The sequence below is a fragment of the Emys orbicularis genome, chromosome 3, assembly GCF_028017835.1.
Source record: "Emys orbicularis isolate rEmyOrb1 chromosome 3, rEmyOrb1.hap1, whole genome shotgun sequence".
Lineage (NCBI taxonomy): Eukaryota > Metazoa > Chordata > Testudines > Emydidae > Emys > Emys orbicularis.
This window is the reverse complement of record NC_088685.1, coordinates 95,537,339-95,562,367: the sequence shown is the minus strand read 5'-3', so window position 1 is coordinate 95,562,367 and position 25,029 is coordinate 95,537,339. Positions and strand designations below refer to the sequence as shown.

Below are 25,029 nucleotides of genomic sequence, written 5' to 3'. Positions count from 1 at the left end.
GGATGTATTTGATCATGTGTATGTTACAATATAACTTCATTATGCTCATCGAAATTACACATCTGAAATTATATAATCTATAACATCCACTATCATTTGATTAAGTAGTGTAATATCCCCATCATTGCTTAAAACCTAAAAATCTGAAATCATTGATCTTAAATAAAGTATTTTCTTAAAAAAAAAAATCAGATATCTTTTACATTTTTACATTTCCCCATCAAAGTTGTTGACTTTTTCTGAACGTTGATAGGGTTGTTTGATATATTTAATTTTGTATCGATGATTCAGAAGGTACTTCTTACTTCAGATCAGATCAAAGCTAATATGCAATAAAGAGACCAGTATCCTACAGTTAAGAACACTGATCTCCATAGATGCGAATGGAATAAAAAAGTTCCTTCTTTTTGTGTGTGAAATTTTGTAATTAAAAAGAAAACTAAGTTATCTACAAAATTTCAGAGAGTGTGTAGTTTTATTTTAAGCAAGATTGGAAAAATATATTATTTGCATTTCTTTCTATACCATATAAGATATAGAAATAGAATTACAATTTTTCAGATTTTTTTCAGGATTTTTTCGCTCTGCTGATAAATAAGTGATATAGAAAATATTTACTTAACAACCTTAACATTTTCACACCTCTGGTAAATATTCCACAGTATTTTACAACTTGGCAGATAGGTGTTTATTAATGTAATTGAACTACTCTGATTCAGAATTCTGGCACAATATGCCAGGACATTCTGGATCTAAGCGTTTATTTTGGAGCATATTAATTTGGTTTTATTTTGTATATTGTAATGTTAGGTGTTCTTTCCTGACACTGAATTTCCTTACCTCACATAAAAGGGTACTGATAATATCTCAGTATAGTGACAGTCATCGTGTTTTGAATTATACAGTGCCATTGTCAAAGGAAAGCATAGGAGTTTTGGTGGTTTTTTTAGAAAACCAAAGAAAGCATTGAGAAAAAAAAAAAGTACCAAAACATTTACAGGACATTAAAAAAGGCCTGATTGGAGAGTCAAAGGATATTTGGAGACCACGGCCTCATTTACATTTCTGGGTCAATTGTGACAAAAGAGCTATGGGAAAAACATAATAAAAAGAAACAGACCTAACTGGAAAGGAGGGACTCTGAGTACAGGATATCATATCCAAATGATGTTGGATGGGTTGAAGTTGGAATGGTGATTGGAGTAGCACAGTTTGGGTGAATTACTCCTTTGCTGACTATGGTCAAGCAAGAACTGATGAGGAGGTTTCAAGAGTTAATGTTCAGTCATTAGTAGCTGGGGTAGTGACTTGTGCTTCCATCAGCTACTACTGATCAAATAACCCCTCAAAAACTTGGGAAGTTCTGCTTGGCTCACACTAAGGAGCTGAGACTCCTACCAGAATGACATACTTAGAGAAGCAGAATTACAATGTAATTCCCCACTACAGAAGCACGTACTACAGTGAGCAGTTTTTTTTTTGCTACTGTCATTTAAAAAATAGTCTAGTAATTGAAAAACTATGAAAGAAAGGTCCATAATAAAACTATATTTTATTAACAGAAATTATAGTGTCACCTTGAAATATATTCCCTTTAAAACATATTCAGGATTTATTTCATCTAATCTATTTTATTTTATCTAACTGAGGCACTTATATGGCTCATTACTATAGTAGCTGAGTGCCTCAGAATCTTTAATGTCTTTATCCTCACAATACCCCTGTGAAGCAGGGAAGGACTATTTATCCCCATTTTACATATGGGAATCTGTGACACACAGAGACTAAGGGCCAGATTTGTAAAGATATTTAGGTACCTAAAGTTGCAGATAGAATCCTAAATACCTTTTAAAATTTGTCCTTAAGTGCCTTGTGTACAGGCACATGGGAAGCCTGTTGACCGAGCAGGAAATTGAATTCAGATCTCCCAAATGCCAGGCTAATGCCCTAACCACTGGACCATCCTTCCATCCTTTTTGTTAGTGGTAGTCAGGACTTCTAAGAATGATGTAATAATAACTATATTTTTTATTTCATAGGCTAGTTCACTTTCAGAAAGGATTCCTACTCCTGTACCTGGGGCAGACTCCATTTCATCAGGAAATCAAGAGTCACAAAACATGTAAGTACTGCTGGGTCTATTCATATTTGGGTAAAATACACAAGTCCACTGCAGCCCAGATTTGTTGACCTTCAGGACAGTTATTAGGCCCATCTGTTTTCTTAGGCTTTTGCTAAGAGCAGGTTGGTAGCTACACGAAGGTACATATCTTGAGCTGAGGTTTCTCATTTTAGACCTTCCTAGCACAGGGCTCATTGAGTTATAAAATTCTTCCCAGCTCTGTGTAGTTATACTAAGTTCTATATAGATTTGGCTCATAATTTGCTGTCTGTGGATCAAAATTTGTCTGGGAAAATATGAATTAAAAGACGTAAAACAAAATAGCTGACAGTTTTTCTCTCATGGCTTTGATTGTGTTATTAGTTAAAAATCCTGTTTTGTAGAATACCATCAATGCCTTCAAAACATCATATAGGGAGATTACCAGAATACTGACTGAAAGCCTGTCACACAGTGAGAGAAAAGACATCTCTCCTTTGATGTTAATGCAAACTTCATTTCCCCAGTAGATGGTTGTATGTTAAGTTTTACATGGTAAGAAATACATGAACTCTATATTGCATGTGAATGTGGGGTATAAAAATATGTAATTAAACGTTATCGATAGACTTATGTATGTCTTTCTTTTCCTTTTAATTGCTGTGGGATAGTTTCTAAAAGCTTCCATATGTAATTTGTATAGGAATTACAATATTTGTTGTTGGTTTATTTTTTTCCCTTTTGTGAAGTGACTGTAGTGACTTTAAATCAGTGTTGAGTAAGGGAACCCTATATGAAGTGCTCTGCTGGAGATGCCTATCAATAGTTAATTTCAGTGAATTATAAACTACAATCCCTTCCTAACTGCTGAATTTGACATTTTTTTTATGGAATAAGAGACTTTGAGGAATTATTTTTAGATGAAGCTTTTGCTTCCCACTAAACAAGAAATAACTTCAAGATTCTAGATACGGTGGCTAAAGTCTAGGGTGGTGTTTGACCATTGTTGGAAGTGGGGTTTCTGCTTATATCTGTCACTGCTGCTGGTGGGAATCAAACATCCACCAAGGGAGCTCAGACCCAGAAATGAGAATCCAGTAAGGCAATGTGTTCAGGGAAGCCGGATTACAAGGTGAATCCCATGGTGATGGGATGGTGTCTAGTGAGAGATCGTTTCAATGCTGGGCTTCTCTTTCTTGGGTAGAGGACGGTTTGGGTGTGTTCACACTTGCTTCTAATAGTCACCTTTTCCCACATCACCCTACCAATTCATATATATATATATATATATATATATATATATATATATATATATATATATAAATGTTTCTCACTGGACATGGAGTCACTAGTATCTGGACTCCAGTGGACACATTTTAATAGTTTGGAAAGAATGCACATATGCTTACCCAGATGTGGGTTATTGTATGTAACAGCATCTCATTTTCATAAACAGCGCCCCCATTTTCTAGTATTGTTTCATGTCTAGTATATAACACCTACAAAACAGTTTTAATAATATTTTGCAGTTATATAGTGCTTTTAACTGTAGCTCTCAATTTGCTTTACAGTGGTGAGAAAGCAATCTTATTCCCACTTTACAGATGGGGAAATTGAGACACTGAGAGGTGACTTACCCAAAGTCACACAGTAAGTCAGCAGTAGATTTGAGAATTAGAGCCCAAGTCTTCTGGCTCTTGGTCATGTTATCTATCCACTAGACCATCCTATCTCACCATGTGAGATCTTTTCTGTGATCTCGAATTTCGATGCAGTATTTGTATACCGTACAGCTGTTCTGTACATAGTTTAACCCCCAAGAAGTAGTTTAACTTGCTACTATACACATAGTGAAAGGTAGATTTTTTTTAACCTGAAAAGTTTATATTTTCTCTTGCTTTTCACTACTTTTATTTTTAAATCTTTTTTTATTCATTTTATTTTTCTATCATTTTCAGTATGGTATGGGAAGAGACTTTATTAGATGATTTATTAAACTTTGCTGCTACTCCAAAAGGTCTTCTTCTGCTTCAGAATACAGGAGCCCTCAATGAATGTGTAACCTTTATGTTCAGCAGATTCTCAAAAAAACTCCAGGTAGGCATGTCAGAGTCTAGTACAATCACTTATTTAATTAAGGTAATTAGAAGGGAAAACCATAAACCATTGTTTATCTGTTATCTTATTGGAAGAGTTGAGTTAAAATGTAATCTGACATTCTAAATGTATGGTACATTGATTTTATTTCAGTTGTTACTCTGCAAAATGTCAATAATAATGTCATATTATCACTGTTACTTTTTAGCTCAAAATGTTAAGCAAAAGGATACTTTTTACACTACATTTAATTTTGGGACCTAATCCTTAGTCAGACTAGTGCTCAGTGATGTATGTACATTGAAATATAGGTACAGTGGTTGCCAGTAAAACGGCAAGATCTAACATGCCAGACATCAAATTACATAGGGAATTATGCATTCAATTATGGAGGCAAAATATGTTATCACACAGCTACAGACTAGGGACCGAATGGCTAGGTAGCAGTTCTGCAGAAAAGGACCTAGGGGTCACAGTGGACGAGAAGCTGGATATGAGTCAACAGTGTGCTCTTGTTGCCAAGAAGGCTAACGGCATTTTGGGCTGTATAAGTAGGGGCATTGCCAGCAGATTGAGGGACGTGATCGTTCCCCTTTATTCGACATTGGTGAGGCCTCATCTGGAGTACTGTGTCCAGTTTTGGGCCCCACACTACAAGAAGGATGTGGAAAAATTGGAAAGAGTCCAGCGGAGGGCAACAAAAATGATTAGGGGTCTGGAGCGCATGACTTATGAGGAGAGGCTGAGGGAACTGGGATTGTTTAGTCTCCAGAAGAGAAGAGTGAGGGGGGATTTGATAGCAGCCTTCAACTACCTGAAGGGGGGTTCCAAAGAGGATGGAACTCGGCTGTTCTCAGTGGTGGCAGATGACAGAACAAGGAGCAATGGTCTCAAGTTGCAGTGGGGGAGGTCTAGGTTGGATATTAGGAAACACTATTTCACTAGGAGGGTGGTGAAGCACTGGAATGCGTTACCTAGGGAGGTGGTGGAGTCTCCTTCCTTGGAGGTTTTTAAGGCCCGGCTTGACAAAGCCCTGGCTGGGCTGATTTAGTTGGGAATTGGTCCTGCTTTGAGCAGGGGGTTGGACTAGATGACCTCCTGAGGTCCCTTCCAACCCTGATATTCTATGATTCTATGATCACATGAATTTTTAAAAGGTTTTGTGGCCCCTAGTCTTAATCGGTGGGTGCAAAGGATTTGGAAGGTTATAGTCTTAAAAAGTTGTTATTCTGTGTGCTGAAGTTGCACTTGCTTTATATTATGCTATTTATACTTTGAAATAGCAAAGGGAGAGATTCCTTTACTGGCTAAACAAACATGCTTGTGTTGTAATCTGACCCTGATTGGTCTAGATACATTTGTTTACAGAAATTAAAGTTCTGCAGGGAACAAGTCAAAATACATAAGAGAACATTTGAGAATATGAGTGTCTTGGTTGTATTCTCCAAACTTCTTTTATCTCTTACATTTATTATGAATAGGTGAGTGGATGTGAAAGGTTTGGTTATGGAGTGATGGTTACACAAATGGCAGCGACATCTCCAGGTGCAGTAGCTCTGCAGCGTTCAGGTAATTTTAAGGGTGAACTTTATCATAGGCACTAACACATTGTAATATCATGAATTAAAATAATATAATTCTAAACAAAATAAAGTCAGATGTGATTAAGATAGATATGCAATACTAGTAATGACTAGTTTGGAGCCTGCTGATTTTTTGGTGGAAAATTATTCTTTTAAATGTTTTTTTCTTAAGTACAGAAATGCCTTATGCATTAAGTTTTTGCAGATGGAAGAATATGATCTTGTATATTCTGTGAAACAAAACTAAGATAGCATAGTAAAAGAATGTTCCTCTTTTTATTTTTATTTCATTTGTTTTGATTTCAAAGAAATGTATCTATCCTTTCACCTAAATGCATGAATACATTAATGAATGTTACAAAATAAACTGGTAATAAATCACAAACCTTCCTCATTCATCAACTAATCATAATTAATAAATACCAGCTTCTTTAACTGATATACCATCTTCATGACCCACTCATTTCTCAAAAGCCTGGGAAGATGGATAGGTCTGAACATCAACAAACTCTAGCTCTTTAGGACCACTGATTGGTGAGGAAATGAGTTCCAGAATCAAGAATTCTTCACTAAAAATGCTGTGCCAGAAAGCTTCTCCAAGTTAAACCAGGGACTGGCACCACAGCTCAAATATCCTGCACCTAAACCATGTAGTGTTTCAAAGATTAAAACTGATAACTTGAATTGCAACCAGAGTAGATTATGGAACTGTCTGGCAACTGTTCTGTTTGTTCATCCAGAAGAGTTGGGGAAGTAATTAAGATGGCAAGAGTATGACAGGCAAACTCCACCAATGAATGAAGCTGAAATAATCTCTACCAGTTCTTCAGTTTGTCCCTAAACCACAAGCTTTATTTCAGTCTGTTCTTAGTTCAGTTTCAGCCAGCTAGTCCTCATACTGAAGACACAACAGCTCCAATTTTCTCATTAATCTTTTAAAATGATCTGTATACATATTTCAGTTCCTGCACAACAGAATGGAGCCCTATGGTATGTTACATAAGAGAAACCTTGTGGCTGATTTTGAAAAAAAAAAAAAAAAGTCTGCTACTACTTTCTGGAGTCTCTCAGGAAATGAGGAACAGATTAACTTGAGTGACTCCTTCTGTCCTACTATGGTCCGCAGCCAGGACACATCCTATGGTTAATGATATTGAAGTCAGGTGAAATACCTGAAAGAATCAGCCCAGATCTTCACCCCTACTAGAAGGCATTTATACAAACATGACTGAGGTTATAAATATCAGCCTATCATTTACAGTAGACAGTACTCAGAAGATATGTATTTCTACTTATCTTTCCCTTAATTTTCATTTGAAGATATATATTGATAAGATTTCTTAACATATTTTACAATCAGCTAGCAATATACATTAGCAGGACTAGCCCTAGACCATATGACGTCGCAGGTGAGGAGCATCTTTGGCGTCCCCCCTCCATTTTTTAAACTTTTGAATACCTTATTTTTTATTGTAGTTGTAGCCTATTTCACGACTTTGATGCACAATTTGCATGCATGATTTATCCCTGGCATATAAGATGATAAATTTGCACACTGTAAATCTGTATTTATTCATGCCATATATAAGCAAATAAAAAATAAATTGGTTTCCTCTAAGCTTATAGAAACTTTAATATTAAGAATAACTGAAATGTACTAACATCAAGAAATTGAGTTGTGCACCAACACTGGGTGGACCAGTATTAAATAGTGTTACGGTAGGTGACAACCTTAGAATGTTAACCCTAATCCTTTAGTTCAAAAGGTCACTTTTCTCGCCTTTGCCCTGGCGCACTGAAGCACAGTGTCAGAGAGTTCCAAAGATTGGCCAATGGCATTTTCAACCAATAAAATAACAAGTGATGTCAGTCTCTTGTCGACTATCATCGGTCAAAGATATGTTTTAATGAGTCTGAGCATTGAAAAGCTGCACTCACCACTTGCAGCTGTGACCGGCAGCATGAGCAGAATCCCCAAAGCTATCCACACATTTAGGAAACGTGTTCTTGAGCTCTACATCATGAATGAATTAGAGAACTTGGAATGGAGAGGGCTTCCGGTGTTGCCAAATGTCACAGATGTTGTCCAATTCAACATAGAGATCTTTATCAATGATGACTGAACATTCCCCATGTGTCAGCATCTGGTGAAGGTCCGTACAGTTTTCCTGTCCGCCAGCAGCTTATGAAGGTCAGAAAAAAATCCCCAGGTCTTTTAGTGGTGCTTTATTTGTCCAAAGCTTTCTTTGATGGACACTGTAGCAGTGTCAACGAGTGAGCAAAAAAGCTCCCTCTTGAATTTTTCTTCCGAGCTTCCCATCACCTAATCCCTACCCTCGTAACCAAACTGTCTCTTCTTCTGATCAATATGAGTATCCTTGAATACAGGCTGAACTCCTACATTTTCTGCCATTTCTTTGGTAGCAGTGATGGCATCTTCAAATCCGTTGTCTCTGTAGTCCACAACGAAATCAAGGCAACTTCTCATCAAAGTAGTAGCTGTCATGATGTCCATCAACTGAGTTTCTAATGCCTTGCTTCCAATGTTTACTTGAAACAGGATATTATGCCAAACCACAATTGAGACCAGAAATTTGAAGTCAGTGATCTGGTTTGCCAGGCTTTGCATCTTGTGTCGGATTCTGGCCACAGCTTTACTTAACTGCACCAGTTCCATCAGAGCATCATAAACCTCAGTCATTTGGTACCTCACTGTCAATATGGCTCTCCCAGTGAGTGTCACTTACTGACTTCCCAGTCAGATTTGTAACATTGTCCGTGAGGATCTACTACCTGATAGTTAATGCTGAAAACAAGATGTATATCCTTTGCAGTACTCCGAAGAGATATTGAATTTAACGAAGATGATGCTGCATCTGACTCAGTCAGGTTGAGGGAATGGCAGCCACAAGGCATGAAGAAAGCTCTTGGATTCAACATAAGGATCTTTGCCTGGATGCCACTGTTTCTTCCCTTCATGTTTACGCTGTTGTCGTAGCCTTGGCTGCGGCAGTCCTGAAGCTTTATTCTTGTTCAAAATGTTCATAAACAGTTCTGTTAGGCCTTTTCCAGTAGAGTCGTCCACAGACCAGAAACAGATAAAACGTTCCTTTTCTTGTATACAGCCATCCTTGTTAACAAATCTTACTGTAAATGACATCTCTTTACTCTGACTAATGTCGGGAGTGCAGTTCATTATTACTGCGTAGTACTTTGCTTTGCCAAGCCGCATCAATATGTTATCAAGCACCTGCCTTACCATAAAGTCAGTCAATCAGTTTTGAATTGTTTTGCTGCAGTAATGGTCCACATCTTCTTTACAAACTACTTGACATTGGTGTTCACGCATGACATCCTCATACTTCTCCAGGAGTTCTACCAAACTGAGAAAATTACCATTGTGTTCAATGAACAACTTATTTGACTTTGAGAAGTGTTGCTTCTGTCATTTACTGGAAACATCATACCCTCATTCGATATTCTGTGATCAGTATCAGCAGATTTTAGGATTGCTGGTCATAAAGCAGGATCTGATGTATTGATTTATGATGTGCAGTTTCTCTCACTTCTGTTTCTGTCATCATGCAAGGCTGATTCTACTTTATCGTTCCTCTCCTTTTCATGTAAAACAGAATTTTTCTCTATCATCACTCTCCTTTATGTTGCCAGGAAAACTGGACGATTCTCCATCACTTTCCTCTCATTTCCATTCCTTATCTTCAAGTAAATCTGCTAATTCCTTACTAATAGGACTTCCATAATTTACGCTTCACTTCTCAATTTCTTCTGCACTGGGATGATTGCTACTGCCTAAAGCCCAGTCTGTGGTGTTCTATTTCAGATATTTTCCTATAAAATTTGTCCATTGCTGCAAACTAGATTGCAATTGAGCTTTTAACTTCCTATAATGAGCTCCTGAAGGCTTCTTCAGGGGCAGCTTTTATTTTCTATGGGGGGGAAATGGTCAGTATTAGGGAGAGCAAAAGTCTGTGTTCTGCAGTCTTAGAAAGTAATCAAACATTACATGGTAAGCATGGCAAAAGAAATATTTCTTTTATATTGTTGCATAGATGGGGTTCGATAGATATGTCCTTTATTAGTCACTACTTACACTCTTCAAGTCTTAAAACACAAGTACACTTTCACAATTGCACGATAAAACAAGGTTTGCAGTGTCGCAACTGGGCTCTCACTTCATTCTTATATCTCATTGACTGATTGGCAATGCCCTGTCCATTATATACCTGCAAGGGCATGGCTGACAACATTCTAGGAGGGTCAAGGAAAATGTAGTTCTCAGAAAGTCTGGAAGGTTCCACGAGATTCTACAAAGGTCCAAAACATTCTAGGTAGTTAGTGAAAAATTAATCCACAAGCTGAATACCTGAAACATTTTACTTCAAACCTTCTATTTTCCCTTTTGTTGCTAACAACAAAAACAGCACCCCAAGCACGGTGCCCCCAAAGCCCGGCACCCCAGGCGGTTGCCTGGATAGCCTGCCCCTAAATCTGACCCTGTATATTACAGTAGACTGGCACAGGCAGCTGTGCAAAACTACTCTCTCTTTAGGTAAATCTAGTTTATTTTATTATGCAAGTGCAAGTGAGTTGTTTCCAAACAAGTTGTCTTAAATCCTGTGTCTTTAGAATCAATGATACTGTATAATATATGGTTCCCAAATTGTGGTCTATAAGAGCTAGTTTGTGACAAAATACTGGGTCTTCTTTGTTTCCAGCTACTTAATCGCTTAAAATCAAACAAACAAAAATGGAAAAATATATTACCTACAGTAATATTACTTTTCCTTGTAAAGAGTTGCTGTAGTTGTCCTAATGATGTTATTTGATCATCAGTGGGAAGGATGGTGGTGTACCTACCATATTATGGATAGAAAAGGAGAGTAGTCCCTGAGGCAATCTCTTTTTAAGATTTGGTCCACATTGTATAGAGTTTTGAGTTTTATTTTACTTGTTTTATTAAGCATTTTTGTGACTAAATCAAACATTAAATTTTAGGGTTTATAAAAGCACTTATAACTGAATTATGGGCTGTTCTGGAGTGTGGAAGAGATGATCTTAGAGTAACTCACCCCAGTTCTACTCCAGTAGATCCTATTGACCGAAGCTGTCAGAAGGTGAGAAATTATCTTATTTTGTGCAATTTGTTACTACTGTGTATAAATACACAGGTGCTTTCATTAATATCTTAAATGAGACATTTCATCAGCATTGCTTCTAATTTAGCCACTTAAGGCAAAATTGGTGTAGTACAACAAGCAAAACAATGACTGAATGAAATAGGTTCCTGTGTTATATGGAGGGTCACAATTGCAAGGGTCACTTAAAGTCAATTTAAAACGATATCATAAAAAGAGTGATATAGAGGATCATCTTGACCAAATGAGTTCTTATAATAGCATAAATTGAGATTTATGAGCAGTGTTGTAGAACAGCATATAAATGTATACCTAAATTGGCTAATATTTTAGATGGAATATGATTTGATTTTATATTTGATTTTCAGTTAGTTTGTTTTTCATGAGGTTACATTCTTTCAAGTGGAAAGTTCTCTTTCTGATAACGGTTACTTTGTCTTAGAATGAGTTACAACTACTAGTTCAAGATGATCTAAACCACCAAATTTTACAAGTATGTGATGATATAAGTAGTATAGCATTCGAAAATCATTCAACATTTATTGCCAGAATTGTACTTCATTCAGACCCATAGAAGAATTCTCAACTTTCACTGGGCCATTTGCTTCTGCAATGTGACAGCCCATCAGTTCACACAGTTCTCACAAGGTGCATGGGCACTACCTTTAGGCTAGCATACATGTGTCTCTCATGAGGATATGAGTAATGTTCCACATTTGTTTTGTTGGGCAGCTCTGCCTGTTGAAACTTCACACTGCAGAGCAGGGTGAGGCTGAGACCTGGGCCTAACTTCTTTACATTGTTTTAATTAACTGCCAATTAAATGCTATCAAATGTTTGGTTATATAAATACAAAAGTTCACAGGATCAACTTTTTTTTTTTTTTTTTAAGTCTTTTCTAGCGCTGGTAAATTTGCTATCCTATCCTGCTATTTATGAACTGATAGGTGATCAGGAGATACCAAATAAATCAGAATATTCTCTCCGTGAAGTTCCTACAAATGTTGTTGTAAGTAATTTTTTCTTTGATTTTTTTTTCAAAATATTACAATGTAGTTAGACACTTTGCCTGAGCAAGTATTATGTTAATAATTAAAGACATGCTCTATTTTCTGCTCAATGATATATTTTAAAATGTTTTTGCATTTTTTATTGTGTGCAGCATGAGGGCAGCATATGCACATAGTATATTGGGTAATATAAAATCTTTACATAATTTGAAGGTCTTACTTTCCTTCCTCACTTGTATTATAAATCTGTTCCCAGGGATAATAATGATATATATGAACGTCTCTAATTTTGTGTGTCCGCGCGCATGTGCATATGTATGGATATATTTGTATCATACATTATTATATGTGTGTGTGCGTGTATGTATGTATAGTCCCTCCTCCCTCCACTTATATATATTAAGTGGAGGGAGGAGGGACTATATATGTAGTCTTATACCACACCCATTGTAGTGACAAATATTTAACCTTTTAACAAAAAAATTAATTAAAAATGGGTTAGAGTTGCTGAAGTGCATAAACTACCAACACAACATAAAAAGTCAGGATTTACCTAGTAACTTCCTTACCCAGTCCTATGTATGTATGCTAATGATTGCTCATTCTCCACGTTATTTTATCCACATTCCCTGCCCTCCTCTTCTACACGTCATGTGTAAACTTCAACTCTAACCACACAAAGTGGTTACAATTGGATGTTTGTCAATTGCTCAAACTGTTGACTATTGTATTAAAATATTTGATTAGTTTTTATGGTGTAGATTTTTAGTTATGCATGAGAGTCTTGGATGACTATTAGTGCAGGGAATATTTTTAAAAGTGGAAATAGTTTGTAAAATTGTCTGTCATGTTTGGAAGTTACTATTTTGAAATCTTGTAACACTATTTACGTGATTAATGGGGCAGTATGGTGCTATTTTCTGTTTTCAGTAGTTATTTGTGTTCAGAGTCCAAATTGCATGTTTTGTGAGGCATAGGAGGGGAGTAGTCATTTGTTGAGGGTAGTGTATGCAAGTGATGTAATATGAAGAAAGCAAAATCATGTTTGAAGGTTCTATGGGTTGCGTGAGACTTAAGTAGTGATTTCATAGCTTTATGAATCTGGGTTGGTGGAATATACTCTGGAACACCTCAAAGTGATTTTTTTAATAAAGCTTTTTGTTTGAGGAATTTCTTAGGTTTGTAAAGAAGTGTTATTTCAGTGTTGATAGTTGCTCACATGGATAGTAGTAAAAGTTCTTAAATATTCTCCAAATTATGCTCTCTCCACCTTCAGAGCCCTGGTGTTTGCACAAGCCCCTCCAAAGCCCAGAATCTTCTCTTGGCCCCTGTACACCTGCGCTTCTTCTCTGGGTTACTCTCCAGATTTCCATTCCCTCATAACCCCCATCCGTGGCTCAGATGTCCCTGGGTCACTCTTTAGAACCCTGGTGTCTGCAGTGTTCCACCCCTCATTCTTGGCTCCTTGCTAAAACATACAATGGCAGAAGAGGCTGCAGTTGTCAGACAAACATCTCTCAGCATCTCTTTCTTTGTGCACACAAATAGCCAATTTGCATTAAGTCCTTTATAAATTATTTACATTACTGAGTTCATGGCCAACCAACTGACTGAAAAGGCAGCAGCAATCTTGGGGTTAAAGGAAATTATATTCAAAAGAATCTTTGTATACACAAATGATCCAATAAAATCGAATTTCCAGTGATTTAGAATAAATGTTAAATTGTTTAGTTGCATTGCAGTGTAAAGTAGCAGTTTCACTTACAGTGAAGTTGTTCTGTGGGGGAGGGAAATAATTTGGTGTCAGAGGATTCCACTATCTTTAAATAAGAATGCATTTTAAATAAAGGATATTCTGCTTTATAATAATAATAATAATAATAAATGGAGATATCCCATCTCCTAGAACTGGAAGGGACCTTGAAAGGTCATTGAGTCCAGCCCCCTGCCTTCACTAGCAGGGCCAAGTACTGATTTTGTCCCAGATCCCCAAGTGGCCCCCTCAAGGATTGAACTCACAACCCTGAGTTTAGCAGGCCAGTGCTCAAACCACTGAGCTATCCAATATTAACATTCAATAGTAATTTAAAATGCTTAATATTTCAGTGCCTTGAGATGTATTTAACTGAGTTATGTGTTTCTGTTTTTTTTTATATATATATATAAAAAATATAATGTGCCTTGATTCCGCACCATTGACTTTAATGGAAGTAAGAACATTAAGCACGAATACTTTAAAAAAAAAAAAAAAAAAAAAAAGGTAACATTTAGAAAAAATAATGCTGTATTTTTACACATAAATCAACCTTAAGTGTAAGAAATATAAGAAGATGCATGATAATTTTATAATAATGCCTTCTTTTTTCAGGATGTAATTGACAGACTTATAATTTTGAATTCAGAAGCTAAAATTCACTCCTTATTCAATTATGAACAATCACACATCTTTGGTCTGAGGTAAGATCCACTCTCTGTTCAAAATGAGAATACAGTACAGCAAGTTTCTGTTGGTTTCCAATAAACCCATATTATTGCTTCTTATTGTGCATGAAAGTGAAATTCAGTTAGGTTTATTTTTTTATTTTTATTTTTTAACATGGAAAGGTTGAATGAAAAATGCATTATACAGAATTAGGAAACCAGCAAAGCCAATTTTTATTTAATATTCCTTTACCCGATGCAATAAAAGCAGTTGCACAAGGTTAGTTAGCATGGATGGTTGAAAAGCAAATTTAGTACATCCATCATGACACGTGAAACAAACTTCCTGCTAAAATACTGAAATAAATTGAGGATTTTACATTACCATGTGCATCTTTATATATTTAATTTATCTACAATGAATGCATTTCAGAAGTTCATTCTGTTTTAATTATATTACCAATTCCAGCAATATTCCCTGTGCTTAAAATGGGAGCTACCACTAGAACCAGTAATATGTCTAGAACTTGAATGAACATTTTAAATGTGTCTACTGAATATGATGCTCATCAATATAGTGTCTGTGTGGTTTCCAAGTATTTAAAAATAGAAATAACAATCTATCATTTTCCTTCTTTCTTCTTTCCTAGCCTGAAGGATAAATAGTTTGCTTAGGGTATCTCTATTAAGATGTGATCCATACTGTGAAAAAAAGTTTGATAATGTCTGATTGGACAAAATAATGGTCCCAATGGTTTATAAAGTCCAAAGTTAGTTTTCTATAGCCTCACTTATACCAAAATATCAGAGTAAATTAATCTGTACTGTACATGCAAATAATAGTGAACTATGTACTGTAGATTACATCAAATAATCCAGGTAACATTTTTCATCTGGCAGAACAGGTATGAGATGTACAGTGACAAAGTTTTGAGATATGAGAAGTACAGTCTTGTACTATGAAACTGGGAGTCAGAGATGGTTTCATAAAATAATATAGGACTATAGGAGTCTTAAGTTAGGTAGAGGTGATGAGTCCGCAGATAGCATTTGAAAAACTAGTAGTTACTTAGACACAACTGTGAAATCCTAGCACCATTGAAGTCAACGGCAAAACTCCCTTTGATTTCAGTAGAGCCAGGATTTCACTCCCAGTTGGGCAGGCTGTTCTGAAAAGGAACTATGAGTTTTGTCTGTGTGTTTATATTGTGGTTTTCATTAAGGCCCTGTCTACACTGCTAAATAAATAAATAAATAAATAAATGGGGTGCTCATTGAACCATAAAATCATGAACTCCAATGCATGTTTTATACACAGAGATAAAACTTTCAGCTAATCTCTTTGAGTGGGTTCACAGCTGACTCCCTGATTCCTTTTAGATTGACAAAATTAAACAAGTACACATATTCCAACCTGATTGTGAATGCTTTAAAAAAATGTGTTTAACAAGCTTGTACCCGGTGTACATGGGTACCACAACCATGACACTTGAAACCATTTTACAAACACCTATTTAAATAGATTAGAGGGGTCTTAACATTTACTGAAGAACCTGAAGCATAGAAGGAAATTTTGCACTGGATTATGAAAAGGACAGAAAGCAAGTGAAAGCTTCTGAGAATAGGGACATTGTTCTGTTTCTCAATTCATGTAAAGAGACAAATTGTCTTATTTTTAGGCTTAGCAGAACACTTATTTTTTATAATTTTGACAGATATCAGTATTTAGTTTTAAGCATTTTTTTCTATATTTATCGATTTTAAATTTTCACAGTTGTGAAAAATTATGGGTGTTAAGCATCTTTTTTTTTGTTAATTGCATTTTACTCAGTTCCTGGAAATTATGGGTGGTCAGACAATGGGAGAGGGGTCAGACAGTAATTATTTAATAACAGTAGACACTGATATTCAAAGAGTTATTTTTAGAACCATTAAACCAAAAAATTGTCAACATCACATGTCAAAATGTACAAAGTAAATAGCCTTAAATCAAACTCTAATTCTCAAGCAGCATTTTTTCTTGCTTTGCCTATCTGTAAATTTCAGTCATTACTGATGGAAATATGTTTTCGTTGGTTTATGTGTATATAGTGAAATCAACATTTATCATCATTTACTGATAAACATTTAATTCTTCCAAGCCTATGCATTTTTATTTCTCCACCAGTAATGATGCTGAACTCCTTTGTAAAGTTCTTTGAGACCTACTGATGAAAAGCTCTATATAAACTAGATAGTATTATTATTATTGTTGTTGCCACTATTATTTTAGGGGGAAAAATAAGTAATGTGCTATTCACAATATGAAAATGTCCTGCATATCAAAGTAGGTAATGTTTTAATATAATATTAAATGGCTGCTACACTAGGAAATCAAAGAAAAGATTCTTTAACTACTGAACCATAATTTTCTGTGGGGCCACCTAAGCTCCTTTTATAACCTCAGTGATGCCTTGGATCTACCATTTCACAGCCTCCCACGAACGTCCCCCCTTCTCCTGTCTTCCCTCAAAGGCCCCATTTATTGTCAACTTTCCTTCCGTTAGAAGAAGGGAAGATGCAACTCACTCTAGAGCCTTTCAACACTGCTCATTACATGTATTAGAATGCCAAAGTGAGGCACTAAGTCCTCTGATCTCTAACAAACTCTGAACCCCATATAAGGGTATGCAATGTCAGAAGTACAAGCCATGATCTCTATATTAAGCAACCTGTCACCTTCTTTTCAAATATATTTAGCCATAGCAGTAAGCTTGGCATTTAGTTTCCATTAAATAGGTTTCCAAGAAAAATTAGCAAAGTCTACGTCTACCTTCTTTGTGACATCTCAGGTGGCTTAAATATGCTTTTTTAAGCTGTCAGTTTGATTAAAGAGAAAACTGTATATATTATTGTCAACAATATCTACAATATTTATGAAAAGATTAATTTGAACGGTGTTTTGACAAGTGTTTTACCACAATAAAATACTTCATAACAAATATCATTATGATTTATTACATAGCTTTCTTCTGTATTTATGGGCTTAAGTGGATGGTTTAGGTGAGACCAAAAGCACCACAAATCAGAGACAGTGCACTATTTCTTACCCAAATATATATTTAAAGCAATATATTAATATTTTGGAAACTATATTTTCAAAACTGATTAAACTTGTCCCTTTACTGTACTGATGGTCACTGAAGTTTTAATACTTTTAAAAATCAGACCACAAAATGCATTCCTCATAAGGAAGTGTACAGGATAGTGGGCTAAAGCTGAGAAAAAATGAAAATATTCTTAGTATCCTCTAGTTTTATGTTGCATTTTTATAACATCAGTAACACGTTTCAGCTGAATACTGTCTATTCTTGAGTGTGTTTGAAGCATCCAGCTTCATGTTACATTTCCCTTTTGTACCTTAAGTTTGAAAATTGTTATTAAATAGCCTGAATGTTTTCTTATTGTTTTAATGGCTTTTCATGAGTTTTGGAAGGTGCACACATACTATTTCATGGGTAATAGTTTTAGAATTCGTAAATACAAAACTTTTATTCTGACTAATTCAGTTCCTTATATAAGGAATCTGTACTATTACATACTCATTCCAAGTTCTCACACCTCTGAACTCCATGGAGTCAAACTTGAAAGATATATATTTCACTAGAATCCATTTGAGATTAATTTTGATCTACTTTCCTAAAATTGCTGAGTACAAAGATGTCTGTCTTTTTCAAAAGGAACATTGTCTTGTATAGTCAGCATGCTCCCCTACCTAATTCCTTCACTGATATCAAATTTGCTAGTATATGAAGCAACTGTAATGTCAAGCACTGAATTGTGGCATCATTGAACAAATCTGGTAGGAGCAGCAGGTTAGTTATAATGGATAAAGAATCTGTGTAGACACACACATCTAGTTAAATTGACAATGAAGAGAAATCAAATATTGCAAAATTCAGTAGCAGCTGAAGCTTGAGAACAATCTATCACAGCATGTTTTTGGTGATTTTTTTTTTAAATCAGTGTAGTAGACTTAACAAACTTATATAAAAAGGCTCTAAAGTCTTTATCTCTTTCAATATCAAGAGAACAGGACAAGATGTGACCAAGAGAATATGCTAAAGTAGCTGTCATCGTGTGTTCTGTACTGCTGTTGGTTGGTGGGATTGTCATTTGAAGGCCTGTATGCATCTCACTCTTTGAAAGCAATGATGGCCAATTTAGTTTTAGCTCATGGTTAATACACAGAATTCTTACAAGTCTTCTGCCTAGAGCACAGAAATTCTAAATTTGCTTTCTTGCATTTCAAACACAAGTTTTGGGTTAAAAACTCTAGTCTCCCTCAGTCATATGCTGTGCTTGTCTAACTTCAAATTTCATTGTACCTCCTAAACTTAATCTTAGTTTTTAATATAGTTGTTATAGATCATTTCCCATAATAGCGACCTTTTTCAACTGAAAAATATACAGATATCGAATTAATTTTTTAAGCTTTTATGTTATATTTTCTGGTGTTACTGTTTTCTTTTGAGTAAGCATGACCATTGTTCCTGAGTTGAGGGTCAGATCTCCTCGTTGGTTGTGATGAAGATAGATTAAAGATGACACTGTGCGGACCCCATTATCAGCTTCCTTTTTTAAGAGTCTATCTGTTCAGCACTATAGAAATCAGGGTAGAGAAAATGCTTGGTAGAAATGCATAGTAGAAATCACAGTAAAGAAAATAAGACATGCCTTTGAGCTGCCAGTGTCTCAAAATCCATAAAAAAGGGCCCCAATGTAGGTGACCGACAATTACAGGCCAGTAAGCCTGACTTCAGTACTGGGCAAACTGGTTGAAACTATAGTAAAGAACACAATTTTCATACACCTAGATGGACATGGGGAAGAGTCAACATGGTTTTTGTGAAGGGAAATCATGCCTCGCCAATCTATTAGTTGAGGGGGTCAACAAGGATGTGGACAAGGGGGGGAATCCAGTGGATATAGTGTACTTAAATGTTCAGAAAGCCTTTGACAAAGTCCCTCACCAAAGGCTCTTAAGCAAAGTAAGCTGTCATGGAATAAGAGGGAAGGTCCTCTCATGGATTGGTAACTGGTTAAAAGATAGGAAACAAAGGGCAGGAATAAATAGTCAGTTTTCAGAATGGAGAGAGGTAAATTGTGGTGCCCCCCAGGAATCTGTACTGGGACCAGTCCTATTCAACATATTCATAAATGATCTGTAAAAAGGGGTAAACAGTGAGGTGGCAAAATTTGAAGATGACACAAAACTACTTAAGATAGTTAAGTCCTAGGCAGATTGCGAAGAGCTACAAAAGGATCTCTCAAAACTAAGTGACTGGGCAACAAAATGGCAGATGAAATTCAATGTTGATAGATGCAAAGTAATACATATTGGAAAACATAATCCCAACTGTACATACAAAATGAAGGGGTCTAAATTAGCTGTTACCACTCAAGGAAGAGATCTTGGAATTATTGTGGATAGTTCTCTGAAAAAATCCACTCAGTGTGCAGCGGCAGTCAAAAAAGTGAACAGAATGTTGGGCATCATTAAGAAAGGAATAAATAATAAGACAGAAAATATCATATTGCCTCTATATAAATCCATGGTACGCCCACATCTTGAAACTGCGTGCAGATGTGGTTGCCTCATCTCAAAAAAGATATATTTGGAAGTGGAAAAGCTTCAGAAAAGGGCAACAAAAATCATTGGGGGTATGGAACGGCTTCTGTATGAGGAGAGATTACTAAGACTGGGACGTTTCAGCTGATTACCAAATGAAATTAATAGGGAGCTGATTTAAAACAAACAAAAAAGTATTTCTTCACACAACACACAGTCAACCTGTGGAACTCTTTGCCAGAGGATGTTGTGAAGGCCAAGACTATAACAGGGTTCAAAAAAGAGCTAGATAAATTCATGGAGGGTAGGTCCATCAATTGCTATTAGCCAGGATGGGCAGGGATGGTGTCCCTAGCTTCTGTTTGCCAGAAGCTGGGAATGAGCAACAGGGAATGGATCACTTGATTACCTGTTCTGTTCATTCCCTCTGGGGAACCTGGTATTTTCCACTGTCGGAAGACAGGATACTGGGCTAGATGGACCTTTAGTCTGACCCAGTATGGCCGTTCTTATGTTCTTATGGACCAAAGAAGACAGACTTTGCCAAAGGAATTCTAAACCAATCACACTTTTCTCATAGCGAGCACAAGAGATATATAGATCGGTGGGGGAAAAAACAGCAAAATCTGCACGCAAATCCCTGCCTCACTTTCCTCATCACTCCAAGAGTCCTTTGGGATTTGGTTAACATCTGTTCACTGGGTCCAGGATTCTGCTGCCCCTCTCTCCTCCCTCTTTCACCTTGCTCAATCTTGCCTTCTTTTTCTGGTTGGGGGGGAAGAGGGCTACTGAAAGCAGACATTGTCCTTTTATCATTTACAGTCCCCTGTGTCAGGTGACTTCCCTGGTCAGCTTCAAAACCCCATCAGATGATTAATGTTCATTCCGGGGTACAAAATATATCGGAAGGACAGAACAGGCCGTGCAGGGGGAGGAGTGGCACTATATGTTAAAGAAAGTGTAGATTCAAATGAAGTAAAAATCTTAAGCGAATCCACAGGTTCCATAGAGTCTCTATGGATAGAAATTTCATGCTCTAGTAAAAATATAACATTAGGGATCTATTATCGACCACCTGACCAGGACAGTAATAGTGATGATGAAATGCTAAGGGAAATTAGAGAGGCTATCAAAATTAAGAACCCAATAATAGTGGGGGATTTCAATTATCCCCATATTGACTGGGAACATTTCACTTCAGGACGAAATGCAGAGATAAAATTTCTCGATACTTTAAATGACTGCTTCATGGAGCAGCTAGTACGGGAACCCACAAGGGGAGAGGCGACTCTAGATTTAATCCTGAGTGGAGCGCAGGAGCTGGTCCAAGAGGTAACTATAGCGGGACCGCTTGGAAATAGTGACCATAATACAATAGCATTCAACATCCCTGTGGTGGGAAGAACACCTCAACTGCCCAACACTGTGGCCTTTAATTTCAAAAGGGGGAACTATACAAAAATGAGGGGGTTAGTTAGACAAAAGTTAAAAGGTTCAGTGACTAAAGTGAAATCCCTGCAAGTTGCGTGGGCCCTTTTTAAAGACACCATAATAGAGGCTCAACTTCAATGTATACCCCAAATTAAGAAAAACAGTAAAAGAACTAAAAAAGAGCCACCGTGGCTTAACAACCATGTAAAAGAAGCAGTGAGAGATAAAAGGACTTCCTTTAAAAAGTGGAAGTCAAATCCTAGTGAGGCAAATAGAAAGGAGCACAAACACTGCCAACTTAAGTGCAAGAGTGTAATAAGAAAAGCCAAAGAGGAGTTTGAAGAACGGCTAGCCAAAAACTCCAAAGGTAATAACAAAATGTTTTTTAAGTACATCAGAAGCAGGAAGCCTGCTAAACAACCAGTGGGGCCCCTTGACGATGAAAATACAAAAGGAGCGCTTAAAGATGATAAAGTCATTGCGGAGAAACTAAATGGATTCTTTGCTTCAGTCTTCACGGCTGAGGATGTTAGGGAGATTCCCAAACCTGAGCTGGCTTTTGTAGGTGACAAATCTGAGGAACTGTCACAGATTGAAGTATCACTAGAGGAGGTTTTGGAATTAATTGATAAACTCAACATTAACAAGTCACCGGGACCAGATGGCATTCACCCAAGAGTTCTGAAAGAACTCAAATGTGAAGTTGCGGAACTATTAACTAAGGTTTGTAACCTGTCCTTTAAATCGGCTTCGGTACCCAATGACTGGAAGTTAGCTAATGTAACGCCAATATTTAAAAAGGGCTCTAGGGGTGATCCCGGCAATTACAGACCGGTAAGTCTAACGTCGGTACCGGGCAAATTAGTTGAAACAATAGTAAAGAACAAAATTGTCAGACACATAGAAAAACATAAACTCTTGAGCAATAGTCAACATGGTTTCTGTAAAGGGAAATCGTGTCTTACTAATCTATTAGAGTTCTTTGAAGGGGTCAACAAACATGTGGACAAGGGGGATCCGGTGGACATAGTGTACTTAGATTTCCAGAAAGCCTTTGACAAGGTCCCTCACCAAAGGCTCTTATGTAAATTAAGCTGTCATGGGATAAAAGGGAAGGTCCTTTCATGGATTGAGAACTGGTTAAAGGACAGGGAACAAAGGGTAGGAATTAATGGTAAATTCTCAGAATGGAGAGGGGTAACTAGTGGTGTTCCCCAAGGGTCAGTCCTAGGACCTATCCTATTCAATTTATTCATAAATGATCTGGAGAAAGGGGTAAACAGTGAGGTGGCAAAGTTTGCAGATGATACTAAACTACTCAAGATAGTTAAGACCAAAGCAGATTGTGAAGAACTTCAAAAAGATCTCACAAAACTAAGTGATTGGGCAACAAAATGGCAAATGAAATTTAATGTGGATAAATGTAAAGTAATGCACATTGGAAAAAATAACCCCAACTATACATACAACATGATGGGGGCTAATTTAGCTACAACGAGTCAGGAAAAAGATCTTGGCGTCATCGTGGATAGTTCTCTAAAGATGTCCACGCAGTGTGCAGAGGCGGTCAAAAAAGCAAACAGGATGTTAGGAATCATTAAAAAGGGGATAGAGAATAAGACTGAGAATATATTATTGCCCTTATATAAATCCATGGTTCGCCCACATCTCGAATACTGTGTACAGATGTGGTCTCCTCACCTCAAAAAAGATATTCTAGCACTAGAAAAGGTTCAGAAAAGAGCAACTAAAATGATTAAGGGTTTAGAGAGGGTCCCATATGAGGAAAGATTAAAGAGGCTAGGACTCTTCAGTTTGGAAAAGAGAAGACTAAGGGGGGACATGATAGAGGTATATAAAATCATGAGTGATGTTGAGAAAGTGGATAAGGAAAAGTTATTTACTTATTCCCATAATACAAGAACTAGGGGTCACCAAATGAAATTAATAGGCAGCAGGTTTAAAACAAATAAAAGGAAGTTCTTCTTCACGCAGCGCACAGTCAACTTGTGGAACTCCTTACCTGAGGAGGTTGTGAAGGCTAGGACTATAACAATGTTTAAAAGGGGACTGGATAAATTCATGGTGGCTAAGTCCATAAATGGCTATTAGCCAGGATGGGTAAGAATGGTGTCCCTAGCCTCTGTTCGTCAGAGGATGGAGATGGATGGCAGGAGAGAGATCACTTGATCATTGCCTGTTAGGTTCACTCCCTCTGGGGCACCTGGCATTGGCCACTGTCGGTAGACAGATACTGGGCTAGATGGACCTTTGGTCTGACCCAGTACGGCCTTTCTTATGTTCTTATGTTCTTATGTGTGATGGTCTGTTGCTTGATTATCATCCACCTGGAGTCCAGACTTTGAAAAAATGGTTTTATCTAGATTGCAACCATCCCATTGTTTTTCTAGGGCAAAGCTTATTCAGTTGTTGATGGTGTGACAAAGTTCCTCCTCTATCTTCGTGGGTCCTGCGCTTATTGGCGGATTTTCTTGCCTCAGAGATTCACCATGTGGATTGGGGAACAGCCCAGAGACCTTCCTCTCTGGAAGAACCCACAGTCCAGGTCAATTGGGAGGTTTGGGGGGAACCCGGGCCCGCCCTCTACTCCGGGTTCCAGCCCAGGGCACTGTGGACTGCAGCTGTCTATAGTGCCTCCTGTAACAGCTGCATGACAGCTACAACTACCTGGGCTACTTCCCCATGGCCTCCTCCAAACACCTTCCTTATTCTCACCACAGGACCTTCCTCCTGGTGTCTGATAATGCTTGTGCTCCTCAGTCCTCCAGCAGCTCACCCTCTCACTCTCAGCTCCTTGCGCCTCTTGCTCCCAGCTCCTCACACTCTCGCACTACAAACTGAAGTGAGCTCCTTTTAAAACCCAGGTGCCCTGATTAGCCTGCCTTAATTGATTCTAGCAGCTTCTTCTCAATTGGCTCCAGGTGTCCTAATTAGCCTGCCTGCCTTAACTGGTTCTAGCAGGTTCCTGATTACTCTAGTGCAGCCCCTTCTCTGGTCACTCAGGGAACAGAAAACTACTCATCCAGTGACCAGTATATTTGCCCTCTACCAGACTCCTGTACCCCACTGGTCTGGGTCTGTCACAATGGTCTTTAATGACCACCCTATTCAGAGGTGCACACCCAGTCCCCAGTCCTCCTCTCCTCCTTAGCAACAAGAAGTATGAGGCAAGAATATAGTAAAGTTATCCATAAGATCACAAGCAGAGTGTTCATACTATCAAACAGAATTAATAAGTTGTACGTAGACAGGCCTCCAAATCATCACCATTAGATTTCATGGCAGGTTTTGACCTTCCTAGGAGAAGATCAAGTTCTGAGTCAATCTGTCAACAGTGGTTGATAAAGGAAGTGAGGGCTATTGGAGCCAGCCTTCCTTATGTATTACTACACCAACATTTAGGTGCACAAGGAGGCATGTCTGCAGTCTCAATAGTCATTGCTTCCTAGAGGATTTTGAACTTGCAGTGCCGTGGGAGCACACATCTCTGGAGGGGGGAATCTACAGGGGCAGTACTCAAAGTAATCAACTCTTAGCATTCTCAGTAGGAGAAAGAGTAGCTTTGGTTTAATTGTCAGTTTTTCTTCTCTGAGAAAAG

At 37.4% G+C, this 25,029-nt stretch overlaps 1 protein-coding gene across 1 annotated transcript in view; it reads left to right on the top strand.

Moving 5' to 3' along the window:
• Window positions 1-25,029, top strand: part of TBC1D32 (TBC1 domain family member 32) — a 157,831-nt gene that overhangs the window by 42,124 nt on the left and 90,678 nt on the right. The window contains 6 exon segments of the mRNA XM_065401287.1: window positions 2,040-2,122; window positions 4,060-4,198; window positions 5,680-5,767; window positions 10,798-10,916; window positions 11,830-11,946; window positions 14,316-14,404. Of these exon segments, the coding sequence (XP_065257359.1) occupies window positions 2,040-2,122; window positions 4,060-4,198; window positions 5,680-5,767; window positions 10,798-10,916; window positions 11,830-11,946; window positions 14,316-14,404 (635 nt within the window).